The following is a 19,348-nucleotide window of genomic DNA, read 5'->3' as shown; positions in this document are numbered from 1 at the left end:
TAAAGCCAAAAAATATCAAAAAATACTAGAAACAAATACGGATTACTATTTTCCAATTTAGACTGAAACGATATACGGTCGAATGGAAATTTCCGTTACCGTTTTTACCCTAGCCTACCAGACGCAACATCCAATTTTGGTCGACAGGAAACTGTGAAGAATGTTCAAAATTTCCCTTTTAAACAAAGGGAAAAAAACAAATGACAATGCTGAAAAGGAATTCGGAAAAGACTATTCTTTTGTGTCAACTTGGCACACAGCGACAACGTGGAATAGAAAGGCACATGGTACGGCAGGCAATTGGGCGCACAAATGCATGCACACAGCACACTTGCATGCCCTGCTCCATGCACGCCGACGGACGGGTGTGCAGTGCGACAAGGCACGCCTATACGGCCATACCTGTCATCTGTTTCCCCGTGCCCGCGGCTGTTAATTTACACCACACATAGGACTATAGGAGTATATGCATCCTCCCCGATGGCCCGATCCACCTCCTTCCTTCCGATATACACACACGAGATATATATATACGCACACACGGCCATACCATCTCGATCCGATTCGATGTAATGGCGCAACAACGAATTAGCCTCGCAGTGATGCTGCTAATGGCAGCTGCGTCACTTGTTAGTGTCCAGCTTCCACCGCTCGCATCGTCGGCCGCCCTCCCGCAGTTTCCCAAGATCAAGTCCTACGCCACCCGCGCGCGGGCGGAGCAGATCATGAAGAAGCTCGATGGCTTCTTCCAGCGGCACGGCGACGACGCCGTTGAGAAGCTCCTGCCACCGCCGGCGCCGCCGGTCGTCAACGTTCGCCAGCTGGACAGCTCTCCCGCTGAGGGCGCCGTCCTTTACTCCGTCGACCTCGCCGTCGGGACGCCCGCGCAGACCATCTCCGGCGTGATGGACATCTCCACCCAGCTCGTGTGGATGCAGTGCGACCCCTGCACCGCCTGCCTGCCTCCGCCGGCGTCCACCTTCAAGCCCAGAGACTCCGCCAACTTCTCCGCGTTCAAATGTTCTAGCAAGACCTGCAAGGACGTGCTCGGGCCCTCCTGCGCCGGTAACAACGACCCCTGCAAGTACTTGGCCATTTACGGCAACTCCACCGCTACGATTGGGTACCTCGCCGCCGACACCTTCACCTTCGGCACCACGGCCGTCCAACGTATGGTATTCGGATGCAGCCACAGGAGCGTCGGGGTCTACTCCGGCGCGTCCGGCATCATCGGTTTCGGCAGGGGGCAACTCTCGCTCGTTTCCCAGCTCGGCCTCTCCAACTTCTCCTACTTCTTGGCTCCACAAGACTCACGCCGCGACAACGAAATCCAATTGGGCGACGTCGCCGTGCCGCAGACCGATCGCAGCCGCTCCACACGGCTCCACAAGAGCAGCAAGCACAGTGACCTCTACTACGTCGCTCTCACCGGCATAAAGGTCGACGGCCAGGTCCTGAACGACATCCCGCCGGGAACGTTCGACCTCCGCGAGGACGGCTCCGGCGGGGTGTTCCTCAGCACCACCGTGCCCGTCACCTACCTCCAGAAGGACGCGTACAATGTCTTGAGGCGAGCCTTTGTAAGCAGGATCCAGTCCAAACCTGTAGATGCTCCTAATCTCGGCCTCGACCTGTGCTACACGGCGAAATCCATGGCCGGCACAAACATTCCGAGGCTAACGCTGGTGTTCGATGGGGTGGACGCGGCGATGGAGCTCGGGTCGGCGAACTACTTCTTTAAGTTTAAGGACGGCGCCACGGAGCTGCAGTGTCTGGCCGTACTGCCTTCGCGGGACGCGTCGCTCCTGGGCAGCCTGCTGCAGACGGGAACGAAGATGATCTACGACCTCGACGGCGAGCAGCTCACGTTCGTGATGGAGGACTCGCCGAGGCTCTCGCAGGCGCCACACTCGCAGGCAGCGTCGCTCATAATAATAATAGTTGTTGTCCCTGTCGCCGTGTGGATGCTGATGTTCTAGCCCTTGCTATGGTTTCTGGTTTACATGCATCAAGTATTTTTTATGGTTATATACTCCCTATTATTATTATTACTGTTTAAGTGAACTAGTGGGAGAGCTTCCCCACCTGGATTTTCATTCTAAAAACAACTCACACAACTGTGTCAAGGTAACGATCGAGTACAAAGAAGAAGAGTAAGAGAAAGAACGCCTTTGCTAATGGCCCTCTTATCATCCACTATCCTAATAAAGTGGTGTCACCAAAGGTACAAATAACCAATTAAATTAGAGATACACAGTGGACACCTAAACGTGGCGCCCTAAGTATCCATATACCCGGAGGTTACCATCTAACACCTACTTCTAGCCAAACTGAAAGCTTGATGACATATTTCGGCAGAGTTTCCCGTATCGGCCCCTTTCCTACAGAAAAAAACACATCACATTCACAATGATATTCCTAAGCGAAAAGTAAACATCACAACTTAGGATTATCACATCTAAGAACAAAACATAACCCAAGATGCTTAATTACCCAAACTAGCAACTACCAATCAACATGATTGAAAGACTAAGTATTGATGTAAGTGTGTTGTGCTTGATACTACCACTTCCAAGTTTGCCACGGTTATTTGGTACCTAAAACCAAATAAAGCACCAGAGTGGGTAAAAACACTTATAGAATCCGAAGAATATACATAGCTTTAAAAACCCTGAAAACGAGAATTAGCGAAATTTCACCTTTAAAAAAACAGCAATGAGACAATAGTGTGTCTGAAACCACCAGTCCTGAATATATCCTTATTATTTACTGATAAAACTGAGTAAGTAGGATCATCAACTACTCACATGAACCTGAACATAACAACTAAATTACATCTCTGGTACCACCAACACTTGAATCAAATGTAAATAAACCACTGGAAACTTGAATCTTTAGATAGAAAGTTGTTCGTGAAAATTCAACCAATAAACATCAAGAAATACGAATATTATATAAACACAATTGAAATGGTCAAGATAGCACATCCAACAGCAAGCAAACCAGATGCACTCGCTCTATACCGGAGTTTCCCAAACATTTATGCTCAGATGCTTTACAATCAATCTCGAGCTCAGTTTCAGCCTCGATAATCCTGGTGTCACTCTCTGGTTTATCGATTGCTAAAAGAATAAAAAAAATTGCATCGCAATTAACAAGATGCAATGCTATGAGAAATGCTCCATAATACATGATATTCAGTGGAGATGTAACGCAATATGTCACGAGTGTATTGCATCAGGAATTACTTAAATTGGATATTTTTATTAATCTCTTGATGAATTTTCTAATTTGAACAAGCGTCAGCTAAAAAATGCTTTATAAGGTACTGTAGCTAATTAGCTCATGTTAGTAAGTAAATTTGCTAGTTAGTTTAGATCATCAGAGAAATAAATTTTTTGGTTTCACCAATTTTGAGCATGACATAAATTAGCTATGAATTATTTAATTTCAAATACATTTAATTCACCATAGAAATCTCAGTAAACATTTCATGGTTTACTATATTTTTAATGTAAACTATAAGAATACAAAGCTCTCAGAAGTTGATTCATATTTTTTGGAGCTATAATTAGTTTTCTACATATTTTCCAAGATCAGTCAATTTATTAGTTCATCGATAATTCAAATTTTGCTTTTTTCCCCTTGATTATCTGAATACTAAAGGCTCTGAATTCTTTTTGGCACTCAAAGTAAGCTAGCTACTAAAGATGTTTACATGGGCAATACCTACTGGATCGGCCTGAAGTACAGCACTGTAAGTATGGCTCTGTCACAGCACGAGGTCACGGATCGTACCTGGGTCGAGTATGTGGCACGGTATGCCGGTATGGCACGACCTGGCTAAGTCAGGACGACACGAGCACTGGGCCGGCATGGGCACGCATGGACGGGCACGATTTGACCCGACATGTCTGGTTCTAGCTATTTTATATTTTCTATATATATTTTTAATTTTGTAACTAATTTTATCTATTTTCTAATTTTATCTTATTTTTTATTTTATAGCTATTTTTTTTAAATTTTTTTTGGATCGACTATGCCGACCGTGCGCCGCTGGGTCACCATGATGTCATGCCTTTCGTGCCCACCAGACCAGCTATGCCGCCAAGCCGTAATCATATCCGAGCTGATGTGAGCTAGTGGCTGACAAGCTATGCCCTGAGCAAAAGGAAGGCACGGCGACTGCACCGAGGGTACCAGTAGAGACACGCGATGGGGAATCACATAGTGAAGGTCTTGATCAGAGGGCCCAGCCGGAGTACGACCGGCGGCTAACGCCATGGCGCGGCGGCGCTCAGCCCGCGCGGATGGCCGCGCCGATGACGGGCCGGAGAGAAACTAGAGCGGGACAAGACTTGAGGGGAAACTCAGGAAGCTTACCGTGCTCTTATATGGCCGGGATACCAACTGCCGCAGCAGCTCGACATGTGACCGGAACGAGCTCGCCGGGGTTGGGGAAGACAACGCGCAAAAGGACGATTCGGCCGGGGAAGTGGAGGATTCGCGCGGGATACGGCGGGGGCAACCCAGGGCGACCTTCCCCCTCGCGTTTAGGGGCTCGCTTGGGGAGATTTGAGCTCGGGGCGTTGTATTTTGCGGTGGATCTCATGAGGGGCAACTGCTGCTCGATGCTCTTTTGGGGATAGAGAAAGGAATGTGAGGGAGAGAGCAGAGAAAGGAGTGCACGAAGGAGATAGAACCGACAGGTGGGTCCAATTAACAGTGATCCGACTGAAGGTTAAATTATTTTGTTCCCTCTTTATAAGATAAACCCGATGTCTTCCAGAGTTTTAAAAATTCTAGAAATTTTATATGAAGATTTCAGAATTCAAATGTAACCCATTTTAATTGGTTTAATATAAAAATTCTGAGCCAAACTTTAATTAAAATTCTTCAATTTTGTTAGTTTCTAGACCTCGCGCTAATCAAGACCTCAATTTAATTCTATCAAATAGTAGAAAACTGACTAGTATGTTTTATAACGTAAGGACTAATTTCTAAAATTATTTTGATAACACTGGGTGTTACGAGAGATTTGTTGGCTGCGGCCGTTCTCCGGCCTGGCGATGGCATCTAATTGGGCTGCGTCCGTTTAGTCCTAGGCCTGCGGGTTAGTTTTTTGTAGTGTTGATCCAAGTGTCTTGCAACTATGAGCTCGCTGACCTCTTCTCCCCCTGTCATGTTCGGCACGTCAAGTCAAAGAACTGGCATGGATGCCATCCATCATTGCCTCGCTGAGGACTGCACCTCAGCTTCTCCAGCACATTGAAGTCTCCGTCGGCATCGGCGTTGGCTCTGCCTCTTCGTCGAGCTGAAGCATCCAAGTAGCAACAAGAGCATCGATCTCAAACCAACCCCAAGAGTCTTGATCTGCGCGAGTTAATTGGCCCCGGCCCCGATGGCGGCGTCTCACGGCCCCTCCTCCCTGCTGCTGGTGGCCTTCGCCTCCCTGATGCTTCTGTGTCCGGTGCCTCGCGCCGGGGCGGCCGAGCACGTGGTCGGCGACGTCGCCTTCGGCTGGGACTCCGGCATCAACTACGCCACCTGGGCGCAGGAGCACACCTTCGCCGTCGGCGATGTCCTAGGTCTGCCATCCTTCTCCTATGTGATGCACGCGCGCTTACTCACATGGACGCTTGTGACAATTAATCATCTTTGTGTATATACATGCTTGTGAATGTGATCACAACTTTTACCCAATTGTGAGGTTTGGAAATGTTTTTTGTCCAATTTTATCGTTCCAAGTTTTAACCGATCGAGGCACGTGAATTGCAACCTTAATTCTGCACAGTTTTGGTTTCCTGCAGTGTTCCAGTACGTGAACACCCAGCACAACGCGTACGAGGTGACCGAGAGCACCTACCGGTCCTGCGACACCGGCGGCGGCGGCAACGGCGTGCGCGTCAAGTACACCAGCGGCTACGACAGGGTGGTGCTCGCCGAGGCCAGGGAGTACTGGTTCATCTGCGATTTCCCCGGCCACTGCCTCGGAGGCATGAAGGTTGCCGTCAATGTATCAACCGGCGCCGGAGGAGGCGTTGGCCTGCCGCCCAATGTGCCGCTGACGCCGAACAGCAGTGCGGCGCCGCCGGCCGGAGGTTGCCGGGGTTGGATGGCCTGGGGGTTGCCTCTCGGTGTCCTCGTATTCATGAACTGGGCCAGATGATTGTTAGGTCCTGCTACTGACAGCTATTGATTTTTGGATCAAACTCAAAATGTGTTTTCAATATTCCAACCACGTTTTAGATTGGCATCAGCCTGATCCTTCAAGGGTTGCGCGACCCATTTGAACTAGTGCCGATTTCATTCTTTCATATTTCCCAGAGCACTAGGAACGGCAGAGCGCTATGCCAAGCTCAGAGTAATAGTAATGACCGACGAACAACGACATGAGTTCCGAAACAAGCAATCAGAACGCTAATCCTACTTGTGGTTCGAGAAATTTAGAAAGAGCGGAATGCACGAATTTTTCAGCATAAAGAGCTTTCAACACTCTCCTCCTAAGCACGATCAAGGAGGAAGCTAGGACATGCGTGAATTGTACCACATGCCAATGGATGTACAAATTAGTGGATGTGAGAATTATGTTTCCAATGGATGTACAAATCAGGGGATGTGAACAATTTCCTTAAGCGTGTGTAGGTGCGCGCATGTTATTGTGTATTTGCAACACCAAGAATTTTCGTGCTCCAAAGAACTACTACCTGCTTGTAACTTTGTGGCACTTGTGTTCTCTTGTAGTACATGATTGTAAGAGTCAGCTTGGATGTATTTTCTGGAGCACATGAATTAGTGGATGGACGTACTGTTATGTAGAGTATTTAGGAGAAGAATCAAATTAGATATAGTTTGTTAGTTTGGTTGGTACTTTAGCAACGTGCTACTGTAGCATTAAGTTAGAGATAAGATTAGAGAGCATATTAGATTAGTTTGAGATAAGATTTATTAGTTTAGATTGTTAGGCCTACTCATATATAAGATTTGTTAGTTTAAATTAGTTGCTCAGAGCCTCTTTGAGAGGCTAAGTACGCTCCGTCGGTTATTCATACCGATCCAATCAATCCAATCATATCATCTTTGGTATCAAAGCCCTTCCGCTCACGCGCGCCTTCTGAGCTGAGCCCTTCCACCCATGCACTGCACGGCTTCCTGGTGCACCCCAACTCCGTGTGGATCTGCAGCTCCTACGCCCGGTGCCGCCGTCTTCATCTCTATGGTCTATCGAGTCTCCACTAGCTCAGCCTGCCCCGGCTGCCACCGTCGTGAATTCCCTCTAGGCCATTGGTGCTCTCTTCACCACTGGCCTTCTTCCTTCACACCAGTCACCACACGTCCTCACTGTCGATCGCTTCAGGCCGTCACGTGCTCAGCCAACCACGTTGCACCCAGGCAACTCAGTGCATGCGCCTATGCTGCACGCTGCTAGGAGTTGCCCTGCTCATGCCCATATGGGTTGTATCAGTCATGGATGATGCTATGGCCATGGCTGGCATCGCGACCAAGCTTGATCGGGTTCTGCTCGTCGTCAACTACCGCAATGTTGAGACCTCCTGCCTTCGGACCCAATTATCATCCCTCACCCTGGTTGTCGAGAAGCTCACGCGCGAGGCCGGTGGCTCTAGCATGGGCGATGCTAGAGGCTCCGCGCCACCACCACTGAAGACTGATGTGGTGCTGCGGCATTCTATGGTGGCAGAAGCGTCGGTGGCCGTGAGAAGTGAGATAGAGACGGTTGACATCCATGACAAGGAGGAGCATCAAATCCAGCTCTTGCACATGGATATCTGCATCTGCGAGAACAACCATAGTGGAGCTAGTGAAGCTGAAGTTGGCGAGAAAAACGATAGGGTAATAGTTGCTCTAAATGTTGCAAGGACTGCTGTGGAGGAGGGTATTGTGCCAGATGGTGGAGTTGCCCTTCTATGTGCCACTAAGGAGCTCGACCAGATTAGCACAACAAAGGAGGATGAAAGGATTGGAGTTCAAATTATCAAGAATTAAAAGGATAACGATGTCTTCTAGAGGGGGGGGGGGAGGGTGAATAGGCGTATCCTAAAAAATTACAAACTAAATGCAGCGGATTAGCAATATGTGGACAGTCTGCAGATTTTTCCAGAGTCTTCGCAAAAGTGTTGACACTCTGCAAAGATCTACGGATACTCCGAAGATTTCAGAAAAAACTCAAGAGATACCTATGCAATACAACGTGGATGAAATCCACGAATTACCCAGCATAAGTGGATGCATTCTAACCTATTTCACCAAGCATCTGCAACCCAAGGTTCACAAGAAAGTAAATGGAGCAATATGCACAAATATGGAGCAAGAACTCAAAAACAAATAAATAAGAGAGGAGACACGCATTTATTTCCTAAAGTTCGGACACCTCCTCTAGAGGTTCCTACGTCTTCGTTGAGAGATTCGATCACACTTTAGCCGGGTCTCTCTCAACCCTTTTACTCTCCAATCTTGGTCAAACTTGAGCTTAGCTTCCACTCTTGATTTATTCCCTTACAGAGGAGAAATTGAAGCCTTCAAAAATTTCCTACGGCACACCACAACCTTGTGTGCTCTCTGACGATGCCTAGCCGCCTAGGGAATTGAATCCCCAAGAGTAACAAACACTCCACGAACTTCTTGCCGATGAACTCGAGTGCTCAAGATGGGAGTTATACTCACTTGCTCTCAATCTTCCTATCTTTCAACCCCAACTCACTTTTCTTCTTAAATCACTCACTAAATTGGAGTGAGAAAGAATTCTTTTAGCTCTAGAATGATTTTCTTTCGTGTCCCCAGCAGTAGCAACAAAGGATGAGGGTGGGGGTATAAATACCCAACCTCTAAAAACTAGCTGTTACATCTGTGAAAATACGGACTCTCCACAAAAATATGGAGTCTCCACAAAAAATTGCGGACCCTTTAGACTTTAACACAAGAAGCCGCTGTTTTTTTTTAAACTAACCGTTCGACCTAGAATTTGCAGACCCTCCGCAAAAATTCAGACTCTCCGCAAAAAAATGAGAAGTCTCCGCAGTTTAACAAAACAACCTAGGTCACTGAAGAGAAAATACCATAACTTTTGATCCCGAAGTTCGATTTCGAACTCTATGAAAAGCTTATTAAGAGTACTACACATCTCAACTGAATTCATGACATTAAACCCATATGATCAAACTAGGAATTCTCTGAAACCCAATTCAGGCACTTCCACATTTTCCACACTGGGCTCCTAAAGCAAACTCTCACTTTGGGTTTGATTAGAAACTCTTGAGCACTGAGACACGATAATTAGCTCTACGTTGCATCCCTCTTAATAGTGCGACATACCTATACTCAAATTCAAAGATAAAACTCGTTAGAATCACATTTGAGCTTTTGAATACCTTCGAGTACCGCTTCTTTCTTTCAAACTTTAAGGATTGCCAACTTTTATATAATCTTCACTCCATCTCTTCTTAAAACTATTTTATATCTGACATCTTCAATAAATTCAATTTATCATATATGGAATCAAATCTTCAATAACTCTTGGCATATATGATTTCAATTCAACTTATATCTTCTTATGGATCCTAACCACAACTCACTTTCAAGCATAAAGCATATAAGTTAGTCTATAAAATCTGATTGACAATAACATACCTTTAGTTACTTGATCTCCACAAGTAACTTAGCCTTCATGCTTCAATTTTTTTTTCTTCTTATGAGCATCACTAAGATTTTAATGACTTTGATGCAATTCTTTGAACTCATGGTAACTCTCAATGAATCCATGCTTCTTCATTTATACATCTCCTATGGAATAAACTAATAGTAATTCATCTTGATGCATATCTCTTCTCTCTGCATCACCTATGTAATAACCTACTAACAAATTTTAACATAATTGTTAGTCCATAAATAATATCATTAATTACTAAAATCACATATAAGAGTTAGATGTACTTTTAATAATGCCTTGAAGGCTCCCTTGATGACCATAGCTACAAATACTTGTGTTGATGGGGTCATCATCATTGGGAAGCTAATTGAACAACATGATCTTAGTTTGGCCTATGACAACAAGAGGGGAGTATATTAAGGTTGTCATCATCGATCCCGTGAAAGTGGTCCGCACTGCACTAGTGTTTTTTTCCTGATGACAACTGCAGCCAACAGCACCATCATCCTAGTTGTGACACTCCCATGCTGGCTTACCAACTTCGCGTCCATTCGGATTCAACACAGTCTTCAGCCTTGGCCTCCACCTAGCATCTCGAGGACGAGCTGTAAATCAGGGTATGCAACGTTATGGAGAGTATCTACGACAGGAGGAGAATTAAATTAGATAGAGATAGATTTTGTTAGTTTGGTTGGTACAGTAACATACTGCTACTGTAGCACCGAGTTAGAGATAAGATATGTTAGTTAGTCTTAGAGATAAGATTTATTAGTTTAAATTGTTATGACTGGCTCTCTCCTATATAAAGGAGGGTGTGTCACCCATTATAAACAACAATGAATTAATAAGTGTAACCCATGTAAATTAGCTACTTAGAACCTTTTGAGAGGACGATTACGCTCCACCAATTATCCCTACCGATTCAATAAATCCAACCATATCATATACCGTTTTCAGATTCAGGTGAACTTTTTGTGACACATGCTCCGAAATTTGATGAGTTTGTGACACACGGCTAGCTCGATACTGCCATATGTTTATGCGAATTATGGACTCAAGCTGTACGAATGTGCTTAATATCATGATCATGTACGTCTGTGCTTCATACCGATTTTGAACTGAAAACATCTTTCAGTGACACATTCGTCAATCCACATAGCTCGATAGCTGAATTGAATAAAAATTGCATATATCGCTTGCTTACTACAACATTCAGAGATCTGAAATGAATCGATTTTGTGTTTTTGTGTGTGTGTGTGTGTGAGAGAGAGAGAGTACAGATTTGTTTCAGTTCCCAACAGGGGACACAATATTTGTTTCAGTTCTTTGTAGAGATCTAACATCAAGAGTACAGATCATTGCACAATAAACATCGCCTCATCTATCTCCCCTGCACACATACACACACTCACACCGCCAATGTACACACGTCCAATCGTTCTCTTGAGTTTTACACTGTCGACTATGTCTTCGTTTTCCCCCCTTCAGAATTGAGTCGACGAGGTTCTTCGAAGTGAGCTCTTGGTAGGGAGGACCAGCGCAGCCACTTCCAGTTTCAGCTTTCCATGAAAAAAGAAAAGAAATGCTCACATTAGTAAACTTAAGGTTAAATTGTTGGCATTTGACAGGATTCAGGATTGGATTTCGCTTCTGCTAGAATTAGTAAGCTTAAAATGTTCAGAGTCCATGGAATGTATAAGAAGTAGAGTAAATATTAAGCTAAGAGACGATACGAAGTAAATAAGATCAATTGTGACTTGCATCAGCGAAGTAACTAGAGAGGCAAAGGCGTGCAGTTTAATTTCAGTACCTCTTTGCATTGCTTCTTGAGCTTCAAGTTCTCATCCACCAGCCGGCGAACTTCCTTTTCTAGATTTTCCACGTATGCCTGCACACAAACAAATCACTTAAAAATCAGTAAAAATTGAGCTATTAACTTGCATAATCCAAACATGCAGGCTTTTTTCCAGGTGTAGTAGCTGTGCACTGTTTTTCCCTTAAAAAAGTGTGCTATTTCAGTTAAGAGTATGTCAGAAATTCGTACTGCAGTCATTTTCAGATGATAGGTTGAGATGCTAGCTTTCATTCACCGACCTTCTGTTCTCATCAAATAATAGATGCTTTTTTATGCTTATTTCTTAGCACGACATGAGCATCACCATAAGACTGGATTCTATATACTCTTATATAGACATACCGCCAGCCTACGAGGAAGACGTAATCAATTGCAGTGGTTAGTTTGATGTAATCTGAATTGAAGCTGCCAATTAGACTCTGGACTCGCCGTCAAATGCGTGCCATTAGTTGGACACTTATTTTTCTTCTAGCAACTTGGGCTTATATTTTCTAGAATTGTATTCGTGTCGTTGTGTGAGCCCTTCGTTGTGCTTAGACTTGGAGTAGGACCAGTAGGTACAACTGAAGTCACTGTTTAGCTTTTGTGATTTTTCTACTGGAATGATAGAGCATCGATCGTCCAACTTGCTCTAGAAACAATATCGTGCGTTAAGTAGAATAGACCGAGGACCACTCAGAGAAGAGATATACATGTTTAGTCCATGTCGACTTAAGAATTTTTTGGCGGGAACTCAATGCACGATGCAAGAGATACCACATTCCATTTTGTTTTTAGCTAGACACCTTTTACACACTGACCAAACTCAGTCACTACTCCAGAGTCTCACTGCCACGTACTTGTAATAGTCTTGCGAGATACACAAAAGCTATCTGCTCTCAAAGGCCAGAGCTATACGGCTATATAATTTCGTTTCATGATAGTGACCAAATGCTTTGAATTTTGAACAAAGTTCTGAAAACACAAGGGTTTGCAATGACAAAATTCAGAGCATGACAGGGAGTCCCCTGTATCTATCACTGATGCATTATTGACATTACAAGAGTACTTAATTTCGTTCGTAAATTTTACCGGTACCCCAGTTTAGAAAACTTAATGATGGATTTAAACTTTCAGACATAATTTGATTTAGACATAGAAACACGTACAGCAGTGTATAATTGCTAAGAACTCCCTTTTTTTTTCAAGAAAATGCAACTGCAAATACATTTATACGCATTCAACGAGTACATGGTGCAGTACACTTTGTATACTTATATACGTAATTAGCGTACGATTCGGTAGCTAGTATGAGATGTACGTATAGATAGAAGTATACTGACCCTCTTCCTCGCCCTGGATCGGAGCGCGGACTCCCGGTTCCTCATCATCCTGATGGTCCTCCGGTCGTCGCCGCTTCCGCCGCTGATCTGCTGCACCTCCATGTCGATCTCGTCGCCGGCGAACCCGGCGAGCGAGACGGGCGTGGAGGGCATCAGCTCGTGGCCAGCGATGACGACGGCGCCAACGTCATCGTTGTCCTGCAGGGTGGAGATGGAGAAGAGGGAGCTGCAGCCGCTCACGAAGCTCAGCTGCGGGCTGTCCGGCTCCCTCCACGCCGCCGCCGCCGACTGCACCGCCATCTGGTAGTGGTGGTAGTTGGCCGCCATGATCGATCACCAGATGGTACTGGATAAGGAGACAAGAAGAGACCAACCACACTAGTAGGAGTAGCACCACTACCACCACGATGTGTATCGATCAGGTAGCTACCTAGTGCTCTCTACTTTTAGTTGCTGCTGTTGCTTGGATACTTGGGTGCCGTTCAGAGCACCACTGAGCTAGCTACTATACTTTGCAGCCGGTGAGATATTTCATGGCCCTGTAGGATTATATATATATATACCTGCAGGATGCAGCATGTGGCATGCTTAGCTCCCCAGCCCATAGGCTAATTTTAATTTCATCTGGTTACATATGCGGTTGCATATGTACATGTTGGAGGCAGTTGACTAAACCAATAAAGGTCTATGTATATATATTGAAAATAGAAAGCTTTATTAACTCTATCTCAGTTTCTCATAACGATTACATAACCGAACAACAATCTCTCTTGGGCTCTGCATATTTAAGATACACATAATAAAAAATAAAATACAACAAAGACGTTAAGACAAAAACAAAGAAGTCCAGTTTGGATAACAATCTAGACTCTGCATCCAAACTTAAAGTTATAATTACCATAGTTGCGGGATCCATTTCAAGCAGAATCTAGACTGTTATTCAAACTGGATGAAGAGAACTTTGTGAGATATTTAGAGTGCTTAATTTACTTAATTATTGCTCCCTCTGGAGTCTATGACGAGTGATCCACCTAAATACTCCTGTATGTAGGGCATGATTGTCTAGCTAGATTGGCTGATGGCTTGTGTGTTCATCATGCAGATTCTTCCAAATTAAACGTGCTGATCGATCGAGCCGGCGCTGGTGGATGAAATGCTTGCTTGTGACTGCAGATCTGACGACGATGCGGTCGCCACAACCGGAGATTGCGATCTGCGACGGCGACAAAACGGAAGGATGACGAGCTATCTCGAATCTAGCTCTCTAGGGCTGGGACGCAGATACGAGTGGCATTCATATATGGCACATTTTTTGCCAAAAAAAGGCATACATGCAACATGTGAGATTAGAATTGTGGGCGGAAAGAAACAACCGGTCACGTCGAGGCTGAGCTTATCGGCTTATCGGACGTTGAAGCTTTTGTCGTCTCCAGCTGCTGATGCGTTGCGCAATTGATCGATCCATTGTTCCTGTGCTGGCAGTTGGCAAATCGTCAGGCCAAGAAAATTGAAGGACAACAACCAACCCTTACCCTAGAACATACAGGGCAACCGACCAATTGTCGAAGGGAGATCCTAGCGTTCAGATGTCCGATAGATCGGACGTTTAATTGATGTCTGTAATATTTGAAATCAACATTTGCAATATCAAAAATGCACCAAAATAGCACACAGATCTAGAAAAAAATTATTCAATTGAGTTAATTATTATATCTTCGCATCCCAATATTTCATATATTCAAATATAATATTTCAGACATTATATAAATTTATTACCACAGTTATTTTTGTATGTTGCATTCAACATCCAGCGTCCAATTTTTTATTTATCCTTTGGACGTTTGGAGCAGAGCATTAGCGATTGCTGAGTTGCTGTGGACTCTAATACTTATGACACATATGTTGCTCAGGAACATACTCTTACGCAGATTAAGAAACGCCTTGATCGAACTTAACCTACCTATACGTACTTAGCTGTAAGTGCGTACTATATTGCATCTGTGATCAGTGTGAAAAAAGTTACAGACAGGCAACTGAGATGAGAGAAAAAATATCTTCAACAGTTCTTTACTTGTGTTTATTTTCTGGTCTGAATTAATGTTACATTGCACCTGCTTGCTAGTTCACCATGTAAATGTTCAGTAATAATTTCGCTCTTGCCGTTCAATCTGTGCCTGCTCCTTGCATGCATGTTTGAGAAGGCGAGCAAGCTTTGTCTCTATCAGGCCGATGTTACAAGTGAACTGTTATCTAGGTAGGGCGTCCTTTTCTATTATTAGCTTTTATTTGGATCTGCTCCATTTCCTTTCTTTCCAAGATTCATTGCCTTTGCCACTTTGTCTTGTAGTACCGGTACTGATGGTACTACTAATCCAGAGTTCTACAACTCATAAGTCGTAATTCGTTGGTGTGAAATAGAAATATATGTTGGTACCATGAACAATGCAACTTCAAACGTGAGTTGTTGTCTGATAACCGTCCAGAAGCTGACGGTAAGCAAAGCATGCAGGGGTTGGAGACTACTTTGCCTCTCTCGACCGATTATCTTACAACTATAACATGATTTTTTTTTTTAAATATGCAGAAGAGTTACGTATCTTTGTATTAAAAGGTAGAATCCAAGATTACAAAGTAACATTTAGAAGGTCGTAGTCTGAAGTGGGGGGAAACGAATAGGAGATTACAAGGTATAAGCAACAAAAACTAAAGAAACGGTAACCTGATGATCATATTACAGAGCCGAACATGTGCAACCGGTCTTTGAGCATGGAGAGGTGCTTAGCATCAGCGCCGCACCATCGATTAATGTCCTCCCAGATCATCGTAACTAAGGAGTCTAAGGAGACGCGATGGTTGTTGAAGATCACATTGTTACGAGAGAGCCAAATCCTCTGGCTGATCAAGAGGGTTAGAGAGTCCAGTCCTTTTCAAAACTCTTTGGCCACCCACCTCCGAGTTTGTGTCCACTAGTCAAGGACTGAAATATCTACATAAGAAGCATGCACTCGCAACACACGCCACAAAGTCTCCCTAGCAAAGTAGCAGTGTAACAGCAGGTGGTCAGTGGTCTCAACCAGTTGGGAACAATGTGCATAGGCATCGTCGGTTTGGAGACCATGTTGTCGCCTCCGTTCCGTTGTCCAAAGCCTACCGTGAAGAAGTAGCCAACCAAAAAATTTGACCTTCGCAGGTGCCCAAAACCTCCATAACATCTTAGCACCCCCAAAACGGATGCAACCATTGAACATGAGGTGGTAAGCCGAGCTCATAGAGTATTGGTTGGACGGAGACCACTTCCAAAGCACACGGTCCTCCTCGTTGCTCAGGATGATGGAATCAAGCTGGGCCCAATGATGCAAGTATCGGGTTAAGGCAGGCATCGATAATGGCTCAACAATATCCCTGATCCATCGTCGGTGTAATAGAGCGTCAGCGACTGTTTGGCTCTGGAGACTTTCAGAGGAACATATCTGAAGAGATCTGGAGCCAAGAACCAAATAGAACAGCCGTGAAGCTAAGCATCAGTCTAGAACAATGTAGCTTTATCGTTTCCAACCTCAAACCTGGTGGATGCATAGAACAACGCTCATGGTGCAATGGTAGTGCAACCCACGGCTTGGATGAGTTACATTGCTGCCACCAAATCCATCTCAGGCGTAGAGCTAGGCTTGCCAACCGGAGATCAGGAATGCCAAGTCCACCAAATTCCAACGGATGACATACAGTAGACCACGTGAAAGAGCCGCGGCCTCCGGATGAATATTTTTCTCCAGCCCAAAGGAATGCTTTTCTAATCTTGTCAATTTCCTTGATCACCCACGACGGTACTGATATGCAGAGTAGCATATGTATGGGAGTCGAGGATAACACCGATTTCACAAGAGTTGCTTGTCCTGGTTTTGAGATCAATTTGGCCTACCAGACAGGGAGTCTAATGGCTACCTTGTCTACCATAGGTTGCAAATGGTTCTTGCATAGGCGTCAAACTGTAAGAGAGATTCCCAGATACTGAATTGGGAAGGCCGACAAGCCACAAGGGAGGTTGTCACCGGTTGTAGATACGTCATCGTTGACACAGTTTACAGGAATGACCACACATTTATCCAAATTTGTTCTGAGCCCACTTGTTGCCTTGAAGAACTTGATGATGTTGAAGTGAACTTGGATATCCAGCGAGGAAGGCGACATGAACAGAACAACACCGTCCGCGTAAAGGGATGCACTGTGCCAAATTGAGTTATGTCCCGTAGAGTCAATGATACCCGCCTCTCTAGCCCTTGTAAAGATACGGGATAGAGTGTCCATCATTAGTTAAAAAAGAAAAGGAGAGAGCGAATCACCCTACAGCAGCCCACGAGCATGACCGATAGTTGCCCCGAGGGTGCCATTGAGAAGAATCCGAGTTGAGGATGATCCCATAATCGCCTCAATCCAACTACACCACCGAAAGCTGAAACCCCATGAACGAAGAACCTCCATGAGGAAACCCCAAATCACAAAATCGAATGCTTTAGAAATGTCTAGCTCGAACAAGATCTTAGGCCTCTTGATTTTCTTAAGGAACCGCACAATGGAGTGCACCAACTTAAAGTTGTCGTGGATCCCGGAGATGAAAGTACTTTGACAGTTCGTGATGAGAGAGCTTAGCCACGGAGCTAGCTGAAGAGTCAATGCCTTTGTGATTATCTTGCAAATGATGTGGATGAGGCTAATTGGGCAAAAATCTGAAGGCAACGACGCTCCAACCCTCTTCGGCACTAAAGAGATGAAGGTGTTGTTAAGATGGTCCAGGCCCCTTCGGTCGCCCATGGTGAAGGCACGAATGGCCAGCGACACGTCGTTCTCGATCATCGGCTAGGCAGCTCGGTAGAACTCCACCATGAACCCATTTGGTCCTGGGGCTTGTTGAGAGGCACCCTTCTAATAGCTCCAAGGATCTCCATCTTAGAAAAAGGCACATCCAACGCCTCAATTCCGATCTCATCATTAGCAAACATTGACCCAACCAAGCGGATCACATTGGCGATCTTTATCCAATCAATGCAAATATTTTTTTTCCCGAAAGACCTAGAACTAGTCCAACTTATGAATTAATAAGAAGAGGAGAGTTACAAAACATGCGCCAGTGACGCAAGCTGGAACTGGTCAATAGAAAACTAAAGCTGGTTTAAGAACCGATATACTGACTTACAGAGCAACGATTAAAAGGAACAAGGCTATGTGCAAATAAAGTAGGGACAACTAAGCTTGCAAGGTGTTTTGCTCCTGCAACGCTCCATGTACGCACTTTTTTTTGAATCTTAGACCATCCTCAACCATATTCTATTTATTTTGTTTCCTTCCTGATTCCCTTCCCTGTTCTCGTTCTCTTTATTTTTCCTCATCTCCAACAGCTTTCCTTCGAAAGAATTTGTGAATGGAAAGAAGAGATAATTATGTCATGAAGGGAATGACTTTAGGAATCCCTTCGTGACGGAACCGTAAAAGAAAATCGTTGGAGCGTTGAGAAAAAACGAAAATCCTTTCACGAAGAGATTCTCATCAGCAAAGGGACTTCTTTGGGGATGGTCTCAGAGATGAGCCAATCAGCTGGTTTTTCTTGACTCTTGAACACTCTGTCGTTTCGTTCCTTATAGACGCTCCAAATGACAGCGATGGCTAACGATCGTATGGCACTAGCTGCTGGAGAAATTGAGGAGCCAGCAAGGTTGTGAAACCAATGTGCCACATAGTCAGTTGGCTGCCAAGAGTCTGGTGCGAGGTTGCCACAACGGACCCAACAGATGATTGTATTCCATAAAGCATAAGTCACGGGACATGCCACAAACAAATGATGGGTTGTTTATAAGTTTCTGCGGCATAAAAGACAGAAATATGTATTCGACCATTCCTTTTGCAGTAGGCGATCAGCAGTCCATATCCGATTTTGAAGGAGCAGCCAAAGGAAGAACTTACATCTTGATGGGGCCCAGATGTGCCATACCGTCAATGGAAAAGAAGAGAGCAGGCCACCTTCAAATTGCATTTGATATGCCGACTTGGCTGAATATACACCCGAGGCACAGGGCGTCCAGATAATTTCGTCCCGATCAGTGTTTGCCGCATCAAAACCGGCCTCTTGAACAAGGGACCAAAGACAAACGCAATCTGTGATTAAAGGAGCTGTCAGGTCATTAGAAATGTCTCTAATCCATTGTTCATTTTGCAGGTCATTGGACAAAAGTTAGTTCCTTTGGTACACGCAGCGTCGCTCTCTCCAGTCTTCAGTATTCAGATCATAGCATAACGCCAATGAAAGTCATTGGGATAGATTTATATGGAATGCTGAGTCATCAAAGGCACCAAGTCAAAAGCCTTGTGTTTAGAACTTGTATTATTCACGAAAAAGTTGTTCTGTTCTATGCCATTTCTTTTTGCAATGTGATGTCTGAATTTTTGGCCTCTTTGTGCTCTCTGGTACTAGATATTTTTAGCTACCCCAGAACGCGAATTGTACTTTGTCCTGAC

The 19,348-nt window shown here is 44.7% G+C and overlaps 4 protein-coding genes across 4 annotated transcripts; 3 read left to right on the top strand and 1 right to left on the bottom strand.

The window, feature by feature from the left end:
- The first annotated feature begins 486 nt into the window (after positions 1-486).
- LOC133930355 (aspartic proteinase nepenthesin-2-like) lies at positions 487-2,061 on the top strand. Its single transcript, XM_062376992.1, has one exon. It carries the CDS (start codon positions 573-575, stop codon positions 1,977-1,979), a length of 1,407 nt encoding a protein of 468 aa, XP_062232976.1. The 5' UTR covers positions 487-572; the 3' UTR covers positions 1,980-2,061.
- A 3,159-nt stretch (positions 2,062-5,220) lies between these two features.
- Positions 5,221-6,295, top strand: LOC133931208 (basic blue protein-like). Its single transcript, XM_062378046.1, has 2 exons — positions 5,221-5,588; positions 5,811-6,295. Exons 1-2 carry the CDS (start codon positions 5,402-5,404, stop codon positions 6,167-6,169), a joined length of 546 nt encoding a protein of 181 aa, XP_062234030.1. The 5' UTR covers positions 5,221-5,401; the 3' UTR covers positions 6,170-6,295.
- Positions 6,296-7,404: 1,109 nt separating this feature from the next.
- On the top strand, positions 7,405-8,004 carry LOC133931085 (chaperonin CPN60-2, mitochondrial-like). The gene has a single exon (XM_062377911.1). The coding sequence runs from the start codon at positions 7,405-7,407 to the stop codon at positions 8,002-8,004; it is 600 nt and encodes a 199-aa protein (XP_062233895.1).
- A 2,972-nt stretch (positions 8,005-10,976) lies between these two features.
- Positions 10,977-13,377, bottom strand: LOC133931144 (uncharacterized). Its single transcript, XM_062377949.1, has 3 exons — positions 12,842-13,377; positions 11,475-11,552; positions 10,977-11,223 (listed from the first exon to the last, which is right to left on the bottom strand). The coding sequence occupies exons 1-3, from the start codon at positions 13,166-13,168 to the stop codon at positions 11,149-11,151; spliced, it is 480 nt and encodes a 159-aa protein (XP_062233933.1). The 5' UTR covers positions 13,169-13,377; the 3' UTR covers positions 10,977-11,148.
- Between the last annotated feature and the right edge of the window lie 5,971 nt (positions 13,378-19,348).

The sequence above is a fragment of the Phragmites australis genome, chromosome 10 (assembly GCF_958298935.1).
Source record: "Phragmites australis chromosome 10, lpPhrAust1.1, whole genome shotgun sequence".
NCBI classification, from domain to species: domain Eukaryota; kingdom Viridiplantae; phylum Streptophyta; class Magnoliopsida; order Poales; family Poaceae; genus Phragmites; species Phragmites australis.
The sequence above is the reverse complement of the archived record's forward strand: the minus strand, read 5'-3'. Positions and strand labels throughout refer to the sequence as shown.